General features: G+C 41.7%; 4 protein-coding genes across 4 annotated transcripts; 3 read left to right on the plus strand and 1 right to left on the minus strand.

Annotated features, from left to right (window-relative positions):
* The first annotated feature begins 196 nt into the window (after positions 1-196).
* Positions 197-2,439, plus strand: LOC130685724 (endoplasmic reticulum-Golgi intermediate compartment protein 2-like). Its single transcript, XM_057509051.2, has 7 exons — positions 197-459; positions 530-685; positions 745-961; positions 1,050-1,300; positions 1,356-1,530; positions 1,611-1,717; positions 2,245-2,439. The coding sequence occupies exons 1-7, from the start codon at positions 357-359 to the stop codon at positions 2,337-2,339; spliced, it is 1,104 nt and encodes a 367-aa protein (XP_057365034.1). The 5' UTR covers positions 197-356; the 3' UTR covers positions 2,340-2,439.
* A 115-nt stretch (positions 2,440-2,554) lies between these two features.
* Positions 2,555-10,625, plus strand: LOC130685410 (serine/threonine-protein kinase SIK2-like). The gene is made up of 7 exons (XM_057508710.2): positions 2,555-4,205; positions 5,668-5,784; positions 5,919-5,982; positions 8,578-8,693; positions 8,771-8,941; positions 9,077-9,200; positions 9,279-10,625. The coding sequence occupies exons 1-7, from the start codon at positions 4,026-4,028 to the stop codon at positions 10,478-10,480; spliced, it is 1,974 nt and encodes a 657-aa protein (XP_057364693.1). The 5' UTR covers positions 2,555-4,025; the 3' UTR covers positions 10,481-10,625.
* Positions 10,626-10,973: 348 nt separating this feature from the next.
* Positions 10,974-12,147, minus strand: LOC130686833 (large ribosomal subunit protein mL41-like). The gene is made up of 5 exons (XM_057510001.1): positions 12,141-12,147; positions 11,833-11,846; positions 11,489-11,750; positions 11,320-11,420; positions 10,974-11,259 (listed from the first exon to the last, which is right to left on the minus strand). The coding sequence occupies exons 1-5, from the start codon at positions 12,145-12,147 to the stop codon at positions 11,041-11,043; spliced, it is 603 nt and encodes a 200-aa protein (XP_057365984.1). The 3' UTR covers positions 10,974-11,040.
* A 280-nt stretch (positions 12,148-12,427) lies between these two features.
* Positions 12,428-15,521, plus strand: LOC130685431 (V-type proton ATPase catalytic subunit A). Its single transcript, XM_057508730.2, has 11 exons — positions 12,428-12,551; positions 12,827-12,939; positions 12,999-13,226; positions 13,288-13,482; positions 13,544-13,638; positions 13,706-13,977; positions 14,044-14,170; positions 14,245-14,493; positions 14,551-14,757; positions 14,836-15,025; positions 15,111-15,521. The coding sequence occupies exons 1-11, from the start codon at positions 12,467-12,469 to the stop codon at positions 15,201-15,203; spliced, it is 1,854 nt and encodes a 617-aa protein (XP_057364713.1). The 5' UTR covers positions 12,428-12,466; the 3' UTR covers positions 15,204-15,521.
* The last annotated feature ends 2,166 nt before the right edge of the window (positions 15,522-17,687 follow it).

Here is a 17,687-nt window from a genome sequence, read left to right on the forward strand (position 1 = left end):
TCCTACTCGGCTGCTTTGAATTGATGGCGCCGACTATTTGTAAGTCGCAAGTGACACCTAGCGAACGTAGGCATAAGTTTCCCGACAACACACGTTTCATTTTTTACATGCTGTGTTATCTTCAAGTCATGTTTGATTAGATTGAATTCCCAACCGTTGGATTTTGACAGTTAAAAATAAGAATAAAACAAAAACGTGTCTTAAAAAATATTATATATGGTCCTCAGGAAAGCAGTGTTTGATACGAACGATACTTAAAAATCCATAGTTCACTCTTGTACGTCAGTTGTGTGATGAAAACACTTGACAAAAATTATTAATATTTCACACACTCAATCTATTACATTTTGCTCAAAATGCAACGACGAAGGAAAAATAAAATGAAAGCAGTGATTGAGCTTGATGCCTTTCCTAAAGTTCCAGATACTTACAAAGAAAAAACGATGTCAGGAGGCACAAGTACAGAAGTATCAAATTATTTACAATACATCACCTATTTAACCCCATATTCTTTTTTTTTCTTTTACAGTTTCCTTGATCTGTGTGTTCATCATATTGTATTTAGTGTATTCTGAAGTCAATGATTTTTTATATTCTGGTGTAAAATTTCATTTTGTTCCTGATGACGAACTTGACACTCGGATGGATCTAAATGTAGATTTGACAGTTGCAATGCCTTGCAGATGTAAGATTGTGTAATTCTCTTTTCTGGTATTTCTATTTCTTTATAATTCTTTATTGTAGATATCGGAGCAGATGTTCTGGATTCAACTGGGCAGAGTGTTGTTTCTTTTGGTCAACTTACAGAAGAGGCTACCTGGTTTGAGTTAAGCCCTAGACAGAGAACCCATTTTGAGTCTGCTCAAAGGCTCAACAGTGTTCTAAGAGATAAACCTCATGGGATTCAACAGCTGTTGTGGAAATCTGGCTACCAGCAGCTCTTTGGAGAAATGCCATCAAGGTCTAAAGTAGAAGAACTATCAAATGCATAAGTTGATAACAAGTTTTTTAAAAATAACTAATACGTGCATAATAATTTCATAATATAGGGAAACTGTGCCAAACCAGCCTTCTGACGCCTGTCGGTTACATGGCAAATTACAATTGACAAAGGTGGCGGGTAATTTTCATGTAACAGCAGGGAAAGTTCTACCTTTGCCGATGCGCGCGCACGCCCACTTATCTCCTATGATGGACGATGAAAGATTCAATTATTCACACAGAATTGACAAATTTTCGTTCGGACAAAGTTCGTCGCTGGTACAACCCCTTGAGGGTGATGAAGTGATCAGTGATAAAGGTATGGTTACATTATTTACCTTAAGAAATATTCAAATTAATGCATTCCTTTATAGGTGCTATGTTATTCCAGTATTTCGTTACCGCCGTTCCGACGGAAATCGAATCGCTTGTTTCCGCCTCATCCGGAATCCATGGGTCACTAAAAATGTGGCAATATTCAGTACGAAATCAATCGAGAGTTGTCGGTCATGAAAAGGGATCCCACGGGATTCCAGGAATTTATTTCAAGTGAGTTTTAAATGAATTTCTATCGCTCTCTCAGTCAGATTTCTTTAAATCTACGTAATGATCTTTTGTTATTTAATCAGGTACGATGTGGCTCCGTTGCGAGTCCGAGTGGTTCCAGACGCGCCACCTCTTTTGCGCTTTGTGCTCCGTCTGTGCGCTATTGTAGGCGGTGTGTATACGTCAGCAGGTAAACAAGCTCACGCTTGTGCCTCCCCGTTAGTATGTCTTTGATGGCGGGAGAGCACGACGAAGTGGATTTGGAGGAAAGTAGGGGGATGGGTGGGCGAGTTTCCACTCCTCGATGGGCAACCATCCAACTGAGTCGTCTCGGTTGAACCGTGTTCCTTGTTGCATTGACGTCAGAGCGCCGATACGACTGATTGGTCAACGGGTTGCCCGCGCGTCACGACGCTTTTGACACACGCCAGTAAGACTATGCAAGCGCTTCCTTTGTCAAAGGATTAATCTATGCCGTAGCTTTGGTTCGTTCGATTCTTACACCTCAACTCCTTCACTGTACGATGATAAGCATAGCGTCAAGTCGAAATCAGTCTCGTTTACACTCACAGATAGATAAGGGAGATTTCTTTAGTTTCATTATTCCCCTCGCTGGTTTTCTTTTGCTATTTATTTGCGCAGCTCGATGCGCTGTAGCAGGATTGAAAGATAGGCTCTAATTCCCGTTCTCTGGTTTGTTATTTCGTCTCGTTACAGGTATCGTTCACAAGATGATGCAAGGCGTTTATTGGTTGATTTGCTCCCGTTGTAATACTTGGAGCGATGCCAGTTACGTCCAAGTTTTGTCTTGACTCGCCTATCGGGAAGTTATTATCTATCAATGCCAGTCCATAAAGTTTCCGGTTGTCTTGTCTTTTATTGTGACTTGCAGATACATTGTGTATACATGTCCCTATGGTCGTCTACCAAGTTGATGTCGTATCGACAGTATGGAGATGTGACAACAACTAGTGGCAGCGTCCTTCACGCTTTTTTTTTTAAAACCCATATAGATTATACGAACAGATATTCCCCGTTAGGAACAGAGAAAGGTTACGTGAATCCTTTCCTTTTTTGCGTTGTAAATAGTCGCTGAACGAAGAGAAATGGCGATCGATGGGCAGCTGCTATCTCCACATGATTGGTGCGAAGAATTGAAGATTAGACCAGTTCGTTGACAACGAAAGAGAAAAAAAGAACGACTCGTTACTAATAAAAGAAACCTGCGCTTTCCACGTTAACCGAATGTGATGGATGTTAGAGCTGTAGGTAGAGTGACGGTCCTCCTTTGAAAGCCGATTAGAACCATGTCGTTAGAGCATCTTAGCTACCCCTCGTCTCCTTTCGCTCTTCTTCCAACGGTCTTCTAGAGTAAATAGTCGATTGCGTTCTATCGATGCGAACGGATAGCTGAAAACATCCATGGTGGAAGGGAATAGCGTACAAAAGCAATCGATAAAAGCCGCGGCGGAGACGGTGACCGACGTCACGCCATTGACGTCATTGCTGACGCAAGCTTCCTCCCACTGCCACCCTTCCTTTTAGGTTTTCTGCTTCTCATAACATAGGAGGAGGAGGAGCACTCCTCTCTTCCACCTGCCTTTTGCTGGTGGGATGTCAACTCAGAAATATCCTCCTACTCCTTTTGCTCCGCTTCAAGCTCGCGGAAGCATAGTCGAGAAAACACAGTCGGCCACTGTCAGTCGTGTCGAAAACATAACCTTGCACAAGGTTCCCCCTGGCATTCTTTTTGGCCGTCTGTTTTTGGATTTCAGAGTGCGACCTGTCGCCTCAGAATGTTTCATCTGTTTTTCAAAGTTTGAATGCAATTGTCTCAAACGAATCCCAGTGCGCGGGCTTGTGTAAGTCTACCACGACACCAGGAATGAAAACTATCGTCAACACGCCTCTGGGAATCGTTGGATTCAGATGGAAGTGGAAGCGGCTGTAAAAGGTGTTTGCCATCTTCTGGGACCAATTTCGGCCGCCTACTATTGTTTTCGTGCCCAGAAAGTGCGCTTGACCTGTGGCCACTGGCCGCCTTCGTATCGTCTGGTTTCTCGTGCTGCCCTTCGTGACTACTTTGCCATTACTTTCAAGAGTCCAGCGTGTTTTCTATCCTTCGCTTTAGAAACATCGCTTGGCAACGGATCTCATTAGTGCATAGCTACAACCAACAGTCAAATACCTTCACACACAACAGCCCTGCAGCTTCCAACACAGATATTGCAAAGGAAAAAAACAAAAAGAGAATAACACATTAAAAAGAAAAGAAGCTAAAAAGAGAAGTAAAAATAAAAGAGAAAAACTACGAAGGGAGAGAAGCGGAATTCTATTTCGTTTCAACAGGGACCAAAAGTTGGAATGAGCTGATGGAATTGTAGGACTTAGTCTGAGCTCGCCTGCAACAGATTGCAGAACAACACGACAGAAACATCGGGTTATAGAAGACTAATCATATCAGTGACCTGATCTACTCGAACTTCGATGAAGGACGTATGAAGATGGTGAAGATGGAACAAGTAGGTAGCTGTGGTAGCAATGGAAGCGACGGAGGAAGTGCAACCGGCAACAAATCCAATCCCATCCGAGTAGGTTTCTACGACATCGAACGGACTATTGGGCGCGGCAATTTCGCCGTCGTCAAACTGGCTAAGCATCGCATCACCAAAACAGAGGTAAATCAATGTGCTCGAACTCATCGATCGATTTTCGAAAGCTATCGCCCGCGCTTATTTATTATACATTAGTAGCGTTGCCCCAACGACCGTCGATATTTAGAGTAGTACAATATTACCGTCGAAAAAGAGAAAAAAGTTCGATATTCCTTGCGCTTTCGGCTAGAACATTTAAATACCTCTTTAACAAAAAAATTCGTTTTGGAAATTATTCCCGTAGTGGAAGTAAACTTGTACAATAGCCGTCGTTTAATTATGTCTTTCCTGCCGCTTTTAGAGGTACAAAAATTGATTCTAGAGTAACAAATTAGAGGAAATAATAATTCGTTATTCATACTGCGAAAACCTTTGACTGGCATTTCAAACTGTACAATTCCTACGCGACTATCTGGCCCTTCTTTGCAGCAAAGTTTTTGTAGGATTTTCCCTCGGATACGATGCGTGTTATATTTACGTCTCTACGCAGCTACAGCTCTTGTTATACTTATTTATACCTTTTCTCCACATTTTCCTATTCGTTTTTCCATTCCCGCAATCTCCGTAGTTTTCCCCCGTTTAGTACAATGTGAAAAAAACCATTTTTATTCTCGGTCAAAAGTAAAAATTTACACTAAACCAACTCAAGTTATTACAGATCAAAACACGAATTGGCTTTATTTGCGCTTTAAACAAGACACATCTCGACACATGTCACCCAAAAGTCACGCAGTACACATATCGAGATTTGATCTTTCTAAGGTTGATCAACGAACGATAGATTCGACGTCTGTAAAACTTTGCCACCGTTCAATAAATCCCCATCAGAAGGTCACACACGGTAGAAGCTTGAGTGCTGTCTTTCTTCGCTTGCCTTTCAATTCCTTTGTTCCTTTTTGTTTTCTACAACGTGAATGTCAGCACTATGTTTTTAAATCGATAAAGAAGACGAATAGCGGACAGTTTTTTTTCCCCCAACGCTTTAGAGGGTCTGGAAACTATTAGGCATCAATCAAACGATGCGCGATCAAAACTAGTTTCCAAATTGAATCGTATACAATATAGCAAATTGCCCTGTCTTACGACACACCTTGAGATAAATCTCTTGTTTGATGTATGCCCATTTAACGATAAATCACTAATGACATCAGAAGCTACCATTAACTCTTGATATTAAGGGTGAGAAAAAAAACGAAGGCTACCATTCGAAATTCTTTGACATTTTGACAAAACAATCGTTGAACTTGCCGGTAGAAAAGCAAACTGTCAAAATAGACTACAAAATCTTATTCCAATGGGACTGAAAAAAAAAAAAGAAGCCGGCAAATGTTTTATGGTCTAGCATGTATGGTGGGATTGCTTTTATGGCCTCTCCAGGGGTCGATTTGGCGTCGTTTGCTTGTTAAAAGTGAAAATTTTGATAGAGACACCTGCGTTCGGAACAGCTTTTTAATGCCTTTTCGATTGGCTGTTTAAATGTTTATAGGTGGCGATCAAGATTGTGGACAAGAGCCAATTGGACGAAGGCAACCTGCGTAAGCTCTACCGAGAAGTCCAAATATTGAAAATGCTCCAGCACGACAACATCGTCCGTCTTTATCAGGTATGTTCATCGAAGTTTTCATAGACTTTAGGAAAGTTCAAATCTAGTACCGGCTTAATATATAATTAACACTCGGAACGCACGTGAACTATCAAATGTCATGGGTCTGATCCTATCACTTCTTTTTTTTTCAGGTGATGGAGACCAAAGATATGCTTTACCTGGTGTCCGAGTACGCAAGACAGGGGGAAATATTTGGTAAGTCATCTCAATATTTATTACTTAACCTTCTTCGCGTCTTCCTTGATTACGGTTTTCCTCCCTCGCTTATGTGATGGCTCCTATCCTTAATGGAATGGGAAGGATTGATTAAATCAGAAGGGTCCCATGTCGATCGTCATATTGTCACCTTAGAATGGTAAAAGAATTCAGGTTTCAGAAGCCAAACAGTAATAATGTTGCTGACCTCACGCCTAACGGTTAACGAAATAGTCAAATGATTTAGGTTAAAAGGTTCCCACGTAAAGTTTTATCACCACTAGTCCGAAGAAACTGATTTACTGTCCCGCAGGAGTGAAGAGGACGGGATGTCAATTCTAAGCGATTTTTATTTGGCTATTATTATGGAGATTTCTGTTGTACGCTGTCGGCGACTAGCTCTGTAAGAAAAAAAAAAGGTCGTCGAGCAACTCACGTCAATGGTAGCCGTCTGACGTCAAACGTTCTTCACGTTTGTCCCAGATTTCTGTTGGGAACTGATTGTTAAAGGAGACGCGCGACGCTCGAAAGTGGATAACCCAGTACGTGCTAAGCCATTTATTGATCTGTTGACTCTGAATTCCTTAAAGAAAAATTCTGATTTTCGTGCGCCTTGCGTTTGTTTCATTTTGTTAACACTCGAAGTGTGGCGTGACGTAAGAAAATTATTTAAACATTTGTCCGTGTTTTGGCAAACGAGCTTCGACAGTGAAAAAAAATTTGGCAAGAACCGATATGCTGCAACTTAGCAACCTTTGCTTGGTGTACATCTGTACCGGGCAGACTTGTTTCGCTTTCTGTTGTCCTCTACCAGGATTATTCTAATTGAAAAGCGTTGGGTGGGTTTTCGTCGTTTTCTGTTCGCTACGCCACCCGGTTGCACAGGACGGAGGAATCCTTTGAAAGCGGAGCTTTTCAGTGACGTCAAACGAACACGCCAAACTTTGTTAAAGACATTTTTGGAACTCCTACACGTTCCTTCTTGACCCTATCCCCTCCAACTGCGCTGGAGTCAGTTGGATTATCATACTGAACTATTGTTTAACGAACAACGTAAATTTGAAGCCCATTGCCAAGCGTGGGATCATAATGCAGTGCACCTTGAACTGCGTCTTGAACACCCATATTTTATGGATAATTTCAATCGACATAAAGGGAGGGGACGGTCCCCCTTGCCGGGTAGTTGTGAATCATGACCGTAAACTTTCGTCCAACTTCCACTCCGATCTCCAGTCCTTGAATCTAGCCAGCAGTTGCGTTCGGTGACATCGATCTTAGCGTATTTTCTGTTTGTTGGAAGCCTCCTACAGCCCTACTGTGCCAGACATCCATAAATAAACGAGCCCTCATTCTCCCGATTTGAAAACAAACATCACCATCCGGCAACGAGCGTATCGTAGAAGCAGACCAGATCGAATAAGAATTTACGTTAGGGAGGCCATTGTGTTTTGCAGAAGATCAGTCGTGACAATAAAGCACGACTGCTTCTGTCGTGACGAAAGTCATAGAAATGCAAAAAAGCTCACAAAAGGCACAACAAAACAAAATCAACCGTAGTATGCTTTTGAATTAGTCAGACAGAAAACAGATAATAAAAATGGCACAGTGGTAGTAACAGCGCCTTCTCCGGATAATAGACATTGGTTTTCGAGTTCATCTTTCTTTAGTTTGCCCTTACTACATTTCCGACAAAACGTGTGAAAACTTACGAACCTTCTTTCCCTTTCCTGTGTGTCCATGCCTCTTACCCCGACCGCGCATTCTTCGTAATCAAACGGGGAATAAATTCTAGAAATAAGTTATGAAGTGTAGTGAAAATGCCAAAAAAGAGTGCTCGAGAAAAGAATCTATGAAGAGAGTTTTTTGCACAACGTTCACATTTAAGAAGCTGGGCTGAGAGCACGTGACATTTGACGTCATTAGCCGTGAGACAAGACGTCCGCTAGTTCGGTCGTGAGCTGAGAATAGCTAAAAGATTTGACTTTTCCTTCCCCAATTCTTATTTCAGGCCATTTTGGCATTAGGCAATTTCCCTATCGCTCTGGACGGAATCGACTATCTGACCCAAATTGAAAACAGATTTGCCATTCGCGTGCCCGACTGCCACTCTACTCTCATACTGAGTGCTAGGGTTTGATAAGACGAAAGTGGGAGAACAGTAGTTGCATTGAAACTAGTTGGGCTGTAGGCGGGTGATAAAGGTCAACCCCTTGAAGTCAATCTACGTCATTGTAGGACGCCCACGTAAGTACGTCATCGAAAAAAATCATCCCCGAAATTTAGACCGAAAAAGGTCAGAGAGGCATTTTAGCGCATTCCGACGGCCAGTCATTTCTGCGCTGTTTGCAAGTCGAGTTCCGTGGGCTACAACCAACGTCATCCGCCTTTCGTGTTTGCCTGTTGACCAAAGATATCGGGCGTGGGCGATGTTGGATCCGGATCGAGAGGGGGGTTGGGATCGCTCACGTTTGACAAGTCTTTCACGTCAATGTAGCTGTTGTCATCTGACGGACGTCATACAGATGACGGTCCTTTTGTTGCATTTTTGGCTTGACTGGATATTTTATTTATAATGTCTTTTTTTTCTGACAATAGAATATATCGCGAGACAGGGGCGAATGTCTGAGACGATGGCTCGTCGCAAATTCTGGCAGATTATTTCGGCTGTTGAATATTGTCATCAGCGGCAAATCGTCCATCGAGATCTCAAAGTAAAGCATCCGCTAGATTCTTTTACACCACTGAATCTATTTTTGTTTATTTGACAATGTTTTCCCTCTGTCTAAAGGCCGAAAACTTGTTGCTGGACGCACAGGGTAACGTCAAAATCGCCGATTTCGGTTTCAGTAACTTTTGGTCATCGGAGCACCAGCTGGACACGTGGTGCGGATCGCCTCCTTACGCCGCTCCCGAAGTCTTCCTCGGACAGAAATACACGGGACCCGAAGTTGACATCTGGGTAGGTTTTCACTACTACTAAGTTTAGTAACAATCGTTATCGTCGTGCATATCGATCGCCGTTTATTTTTATTCAAGAAACGATTTTAATGACGCCTTGGATCTTTTCGTTTTTTTTTATCATGATTTTGTACAGAGCTTGGGCGTGGTGCTGTATGTTCTAGTCTGTGGAGCGCTACCGTTCGACGGCGCCACGTTACAGGCGCTGCGTGATCGAGTCCTATCCGGACGATTCCGGATCCCCTACTTCCTGTCAGCAGGTGAGCGCTTCATTACTCATTCCCTCGTCCCGTTCATGCACTCATAAATACTAATTTTCATTAATTTTTTCAAACAAGATTGCGAGTCGCTGATCCGGAAAATGCTGGTAGTGGATCCAACTAAGCGCTGTGGCCTCCAGCAGGTCAAACGGCATCGTTGGATGCTAACGGAAGCTCCATGCATACAAGAGGAGTCAGTATTTTTGGAAGGTGCGATTAGGAACGAGCCAGAGGAGGCCATCAACGAACAAATTTTGCGATTAATGCAATCTCTCGGCGTCGATCCGGTGAAAACGAAAGAGTCGGTGCTCCATCAGCGCTACGATCACCACGCCGCCATCTATTATCTGCTGCTGGAACGGCGGATTCACTTGACGACAACAGGAGAACTACCACAAGCATCACAATCGAAACAAAGAAGATCAGTTATTGAAATGACGGCTACTGCGTCCGACCAGCCGGTCTTACCAGTCACTAGTGCAAGCCGACGACCGCCTTTATGGACCCACAGTCCGCCTCTCCGGGACTCAGCATGTGGCGATAGCGTCGATTCGGAAAGAGGATCGGTAGGTGGATCGCTTCTTTCACCTTTGATGGAATCAATACCACCTTTACCTACTAAACCAGTCAAGAGCAACACGTATTCCGTCGACGAAGGTGTCGAGGATTGGTCGGAATCGTGCCAATCCCCCATGGGTAGCGCAGGATCGACGTTTGAAACTGCGATAGCGGGTATATCGACAATGGAGTCACATCAGCAGACGGCCGACCAGCAGCAACGATTGCAAGGCTTAGAACTTCCTGCTTTGTTTCATGAAGGACGACGAGCTTCTGACGGACTGATGTGTCAACAGGCGGGAACGGCGCAAATTCCTACCAGCCCACGACGAATAACCGCTCCGGAAGGTTCCTCTAGTGGGGGAGGCGGTGCAATGATGCTTGCCGAAACTCACCGAGAACACAAAGCCCTTTGTTTACAGTTTAGTCGGGAAGAACAGTCAAAGCTGGTACAAAAACAGCAACAGCAACGAGCCAGGCCCGTTTTGCGCCAAGTTTCGTATAAACTAGCCCAGCAGCAACCGGTGCTACTCGGAACTCCTGTTTCGGCCCAGTGCCACCCAATCGCCGAAGCGGAAGGAAGCTTGGAAGTCTCGCCTGACCATGATCCGGATGATCCGAAAATGACGGCCATGATGATGAAAACCACCTCCGAATTGGACGAATGGTGTCGTTTGCCATCGTCTTTGGCCGCCTGCGATCTAAATCTCCCACCGCCATGAACAAATAAAGAAATTCATTGCAAACGGCTGCGAAAAACCTGAGGGAAATCTGAAAGGAACTTGATGATGTACACCATCTCCCCTCCCTCTACGTCGTAATGAACACAAATAAACTACTCATTCTAGGCGAGCAATCAAATCCTTATGCGGCCTGAGTTGTGGCAAAAAAGTCCCTTGTTATTCCAGCATCTCAAATCATCTTTCCCTTTTACCCATGCCAGTTTTTTCACTTGTTGTGTTAGAAACGATTCGTCCAGGATATGAAAACAATGAAAGACCCTCATGACGATGAGGAATGCACCTTTTTTTCCTCGCGATTTATCATGCTGTTATACTGACGATACGTGAACTAAGTCACAATCTAGTCAAGCAATAACCTCGGACAAGTCCTTTCCTATATCAAATGTGTTAGCGACGAACCCCATCCCTTATCACATATATATTATATATGGATGTTGTCAAAACCCTCTATCAGAAAAGATATGGTTGGAAATCTACGTTGCTCTATGTATTCTTATTGATCCACAAGTGAAAACTTAATGAGAAATAAAGACATTTATTCATACTATGTCACTTCTAATTGCTAAAACTTTTTCTTTGGCTTCTTCAGGTGAAAGACTTTCTTCAGGACTGGGATGTAAGGGCTGGTTGTCAGGTCCAAGTTTCCCCAATTTGAAGTCTTCTGTTATTTTCTTTACATAGACAGCACCAAACAATTCTTCAGGAGTCATTGGTGGTTGCACAATATCATTAACACGGTAAGAAACATATGGTTTCAACTAGAACATAAAAGTACACCCCTGTGTGAAATTGATTACAAAAAAGCTGCAAGTTTCTACCTTAAAACCAGTTAAATCTGGAACGATGATTTCAGGAACCAGCTCATTGATTTTCATGAAAGATGTCCCAGCTTTATAACCAATAGGTCTAACTCCGTAGGCTAAGGAAAGAAAAACAAAAAAACATATTAGTATACACTTTATGTGTTTCTGTTTTTTTACACTTTACTGTGTATCGGGACATCAGGATGGGGATTTTTCGCTTGTCGAGCTTTAAAATCCCTGGTTCCTCTTTTGTTGTAAATAGGGAATTTCTTAAAGTTGCGCTTACCACACGCGCAAGCTGTAGTAGAAATTCCACGAACGAATTGTTTTCCAAATAGCGAAAGCACGCTCGGTTCCATTTTTACACTTTTTTTATCTTCAAGGTTTTCGTAATTCTGTTTATACGAAAGCTTGATCTGAAAAACAAAGCCACATTTGCAATTCGTCTGCTCAGATCAATGGTCATGGCTAAGCAGGACTTGGGAGTCAAATTTCCTGTTACAGAAAAAAAACTTTCGTAGTTCTTACTTCCAAATGGAAAACTTGTTTTAAAAATAATATGCTTTTATAAATTATATTTTTAATTTTATGGAAAACTAAATTTCAGGATTTTTTGTGATTATTTTGGTGATAAGTTCAGGGATTTTGAGAGATCGGCTGAAAATTGAATGCATTCTATTTTTACCCCATCTAGCGAAAATTCCTCTGTACGAGCTAGTATTTGAATTAAAGAATCGTGAAAACGATTGCTGTCTCGTTAACAGGCTTTTGACATTTCGTTTTGCTAAATAAACTAGAAAACTTAACAAATTGAGCTAACATGACATTTTGTGTACTTCCCATTGTCATTCGTTTTGTAGACGTGTCAGGCAATAGATGGCACGACGAAAGTTCTTGAACGACAAGTTTCAAGTTTTTGATCTTTTAGTTCTCTGCTCAAGTCGCGTGACCACTCAGCTGACTCTGACACCCCATGACTAGGATTCCGACTTGATTCGAGAGCAATTCACTCGATACCCGCGTCTTGTCATCAGCTTCCTCGTTTTAAAAAGCTCACTTGAACAAAACTTCTAAAAATGGTAGGAAAATATTATTTGTTATGCGTGAAGAATTGACATCGGATAAAAATGTAAGCGTTTACCAATGTTTTTAGGCTGGTGCTATGGATAGAGCGGCGAAATTGCCGAAACTGCAAGATGAAGAGAGGGAGTCAAAGTATGGATACGTTTACGCCGTTTCCGGTCCTGGTATGTTGGCTTTTAACCTTTCTTTCTGCTACCTAGATTCCTGGGAATTATCAATTAAAAAGGAAATATTTCTTCATGGCAAGAGTGTTTATAATGACAATTGTACAGTAGCTTTTAGTGACTCTGGTTGCCGTTTATTACCAGTCTCATTTATATTTCAACTGGAATTAAAGAAACCATTAAAATTTTGCTACTTAGATACAGTTATCTCTGTGCCATAATACTAGCAAGTGGCATTAGTTTTCCATATGCTACATAACGATTATCTTTTATAGTCGTGACTGCCCAAAAGATGTCTGGTTCAGCTATGTATGAATTGGTGCGAGTTGGCTATTCTGAACTTGTAGGAGAAATTATTCGTTTGGAAGGAGACATGGCCACCATCCAGGTCAGTTTATTGTGGTATATAATTTATCACCAAATAGTAGTAACAGAGGAATTCTGTAGGTCTATGAAGAAACTTCAGGTGTCACAGTAGGAGACCCTGTATTGAGGACGGGAAAACCTTTGTCTGTGGAGCTCGGCCCTGGTATCATGGAGTCTATCTTTGACGGTATTCAGCGCCCGCTTAAGGACATCAACGAACTTACACAAAGTATTTACATTCCTCGTGGTGTTAACACTCCTGCCTTGAGTGTCACTGCTGAATGGGATTTCAAACCATGCAACATTAGGGTAATAACTTCATTCCAAAGAAACAATAATTTTTTAATTAAATATCCTTTATGTGTTACAGATTGGTAGCCATGTAACTGGAGGCGATATCTACGGCACCGTTTTTGAAAACCGAATGGTTAAACATAAAATGATGCTCCCTCCTCGTGCTAGAGGTACTGTTACGTGGATGGCTTCTCCTGGTCACTACAGGGTCACTGATAAAATTCTTGAAATTGAGTTTGATGGGGAAAAGACCGATTATACCATGTTACAAGTACGAATCGCCGCATGATGTTAATAGAGTAACTACAATCGAGCAAGTTTCTTTTAATTAGGTTTGGCCTGTACGTCAACCGCGTCCAGTTGTAGAAAAACTTCCAGCCAATCATCCTCTTTTGACTGGACAGCGTGTATTGGATGCTCTCTTCCCGTAAAAATCATATATGTATTTTTTAAACCTTCACAGACCAAGTTAACATACATTTGTCTATGTACAGTTGCGTCCAAGGTGGAACAACAGCAATTCCTGGCGCTTTCGGCTGCGGCAAAACCGTAATTTCGCAATCGTTGTCCAAGTACTCAAACTCTGACGTGATTATTTACGTCGGTTGTGGTGAACGTGGTAACGAAATGTCTGAAGTACTTCGAGACTTCCCCGAGTTGACGTGCGAGGTTGATGGTATTACTGAATCAATCATGAAGCGTACAGCCCTGGTGGCCAACACCTCAAACATGCCTGTCGCTGCCCGTGAAGCTTCTATTTACACTGGTACAATATCTTAGCCCTTTCTTTAGTAGTACTAGATAAACGAGTTTTGCTTTCATCGGCTGTTAGGTATCACTTTGTCTGAATATTTCCGTGACATGGGTTACAACGTCTCCATGATGGCTGACTCGACATCACGTTGGGCCGAGGCTCTTCGTGAAATTTCCGGTCGTCTTGCTGAAATGCCTGCCGACAGGTGCGTCCATTTTCTGATAAGTATTTTATTTTAGCCGTCTACATAATTGGCGATTTATCCCTCTTTTGCGACAGTGGCTACCCAGCATACTTGGGTGCCCGTTTGGCCTCTTTCTACGAGCGCGCTGGTCGTGTCAAGTGCCAAGGTAGCCCAGAACGTGAGGGCTCTGTCTCTATCGTCGGTGCCGTTTCTCCTCCTGGTGGTGACTTCTCAGATCCCGTTACTTCCGCAACTTTGGGTATCGTCCAAGTGTTTTGGGGTCTTGACAAGAAACTTGCCCAGCGAAAGCATTTCCCTTCCATCAACTGGCTTATCTCTTACAGGTAAATAGTTCCCAGAAATTCTACAAGACTGAGTTAGTCATTCTTTTTCTTTTGTAGCAAGTACATGCGTGCTCTGGATGACCATTACGAACGTCATTTCCCTGAGTTTGTACCCCTGCGTACCAAGGTTAAAGAAATTTTGCAAGAAGAAGAAGATCTTTCAGAAATTGTCCAACTTGTCGGCAAGGCCTCTCTTGCTGAAACAGACAAGATCACGTTGGAAGTCGCCAAATTGTTAAAGGATGATTTCCTTCAACAAAACGGGTATATCAATATATTTGGCCATATTGATGTTATGTTATTAGGAGCTAGTTGACATTTGAATTGATTTGTCATTGGCAGATACTCGTCTTACGATCGATTCTGCCCATTCTACAAAACCGTGGGTATGCTGCGAAACATGGTTGGTTTCTACGATATGGCTCGCCACGCAGTTGAATCTACCGCCCAATCAGATAACAAGATCACATGGGGAACCATTCGTGAATCCATGGGCAACATCCTCTATCAACTGTCATCGATGAAATTCAAGGTGTGCTCCTATTTCATTTCTCGTTGGAAAGATTCTTATTATTATTTGTGTATTGTTTTAAACACTAATCTTTGATTTCTAATAGGATCCCGTCAAAGACGGCGAAGCCAAAATCAAGCAAGACTACGATGAACTGCACGAACAAATGCAGCAAGCCTTTAGGAATTTGGAAGATTAATAAGATACAATAACCAACTTGTGTGTTAGTTTTCCTCCTCGCAGATTATAAAGAAACATCCGTAGCTCATCCTGCGTTCCTTAAAAAATTGTTTCGCAGCCAAGGCAGGTCTCTGTCATTAGTTGACTTTTTTTTACTTCTATCTACTTGTTTTCCCTGTGCGTGTGTGTATATGGTTTGTTTTGAATTTTTTCTGGGTCCTGGAACACCAATAATTCCATTTTTGTCATATGAAAGAGCCATCACCCAATCCAATTATTGTCGTTATAAAGCATAACAAATCTAGGAGATTAATGCATGGAACATTCCTGATGGACAGACTGCGTCTTTTTTGGATCCCGTGTTGGAGGAATTTATTTCTCTCTATTCGTATTTCTGGGTGTTCAATAAAACCGCGAAGTTAGATAGTTCGTAACTTAACCTGGCCGCCAAAAGCGATGCCGATATGAAAATTGCCAGATTGTTTGTTGGTTGTGATGAAAGCAAAACAAAATAACAAAAAAATTATTTGATGCAATTATAGATATCGCAAGAACACTTGCGTTATCTATAATTAAATTATCTATAATTGAATTGTACGGCATGGAGATTAGGCAAAGTGGTCAGCAACAAAAAGTATACATTTTCTATTACAGAAATTTACCATTATTTAATAATCTGAAGTATCTCTACTTTAGGCTTCGTTTTGTCGAAAGAGTCATCAGACCTGCTATTGCCAACCACTGAGCGACAATGGTAAGCACTCTACCTTGGCTTAAAACATTAAGTCATCATTTCCGTTGTTGCTAAGTAAACACGAACGAGAAAAATTGATGAGTTCCAACAAGATAACCATCTTATCTCCCATATTAGCCCACGGATCCATACGTATAGCCAGATGCGTTTGGTATTGATGTTCACTAACCGTCAGCATTCCAGATTTCATTTTGAACTGACCAAGCGAGAACAAAAGAAAAAATGTGCAATGCGTGTGCTGCCCTGTGCACATGCTGTGGTTAGAATTTTTCAAAACATATTACGTTACTTTTCAAAATTTGAACAGCAAAAATGAAATTTATATTTTGAACTTCAAATAGGAAAGATAACCAAGTGGATTATAATTGCCGTTATTATTTTCTTCACGGTCTCCATTATAACCAGCTGCATTCTTCTGTTGGGTCCAGACGAAGGGCCTTCTCCGACTTCGCCAAGTCCTACGTCCTTTGGTAAAATGTCTTTACGTTCTTTAGATTACGTCGTACTTATACATTTTTGTTGCTTTGATTTTTTTTTGCCAAAAAATCGTAATGCTTGTTTTCCCTGTAATAGACTTACTCCAGGATTCAGTTATTTTCAAAGCTATTGGAGGCAGTAAGGAGCCGCAATATACACCTGAAAATATCAATCAATTACCGGGCTATCAACAGTAAAAGATTTTTTTAATGTGACAAACGTAACCGTTAGCCTGACTATAGGTTTCGAGGGTTGAATAACATGCCGGCAGACATGTTAAGAATGTGAAGGAAATGTCAACTAAGTCGTGAAAAATTTCCTGACGCTGTGCCTCCTGTAACATGTTTGTCAAATTACTAAGTCAATATATATATCTATGAATCATCCACGAGAAAATCGAAAAAAAAACGATAAACAGGATGTGCTTATCTTGACAGATCGGCGGATTTAAACCAACGGTTAAGAAATACTTGTTTGGTTTTTTCTTTCTAGGTGCTGTACACGAGACCAATACCGGAGATAGCTGCAACAGTTTTCAGTTCACTACAGCAAATGCAAATATTAAATGTAAAGTCGTCATGTTTGGTCTTCTATTTGGGACTCATGTGTCTCAGCTGTGCAGTACTTCATCAATTATTCTGGATGGCCACTGATCCTGGATTACGTCAGAAATAAGTGGATCAACGTAATTCCCAGGTTATTGTAGGGACAAGGAAAAAGAGCGGGGATCACAGGGATTAACCCTCGTTTTATCTTATCGGTACGTATGCAACCAGTCATAGATAAGTTTGTACGCGTTTTGACGAGACTGATTTTTTTGACGTATTGTATATATACGCAATACCAATACTTTAAAATCGACATTAGTTTAGTCTGACGGAAGGAGCACATCCTAAATTCACGTTTTAAGTTATAAATATTGAAAATGTGTTTAGCATGCTGCGCAGCATGCATGTGTTGTGGTAAGCGGTTATTCTAATGTGTAATTCCTTTTTCATTAACTTTTCTTCGTATTTTAACAGGAAAGCTGACTAAGTGGATTATCATAGGTCTCATCACATTCTTTGTCATCACAGCCGTCATAGTGCCATGCATTGTTTTATTGGGTCCTGACGAAGGACCAGAACCGACAACTTTTGACCCACTCGTTTCAACGACGGTCAAGGTTAAATTAGGTAATGTTATAAACATGTATACAGTATTGGATATGGGGATTCGAAATCGTTGTTCATATTCATCACAACTCGCTGTCACGCATACTAATTGTTTTAT

This window comes from Daphnia carinata, chromosome 7, assembly GCF_022539665.2.
Source record: "Daphnia carinata strain CSIRO-1 chromosome 7, CSIRO_AGI_Dcar_HiC_V3, whole genome shotgun sequence".
Classification (NCBI taxonomy): Eukaryota; Metazoa; Arthropoda; class Branchiopoda; order Diplostraca; family Daphniidae; genus Daphnia; species Daphnia carinata.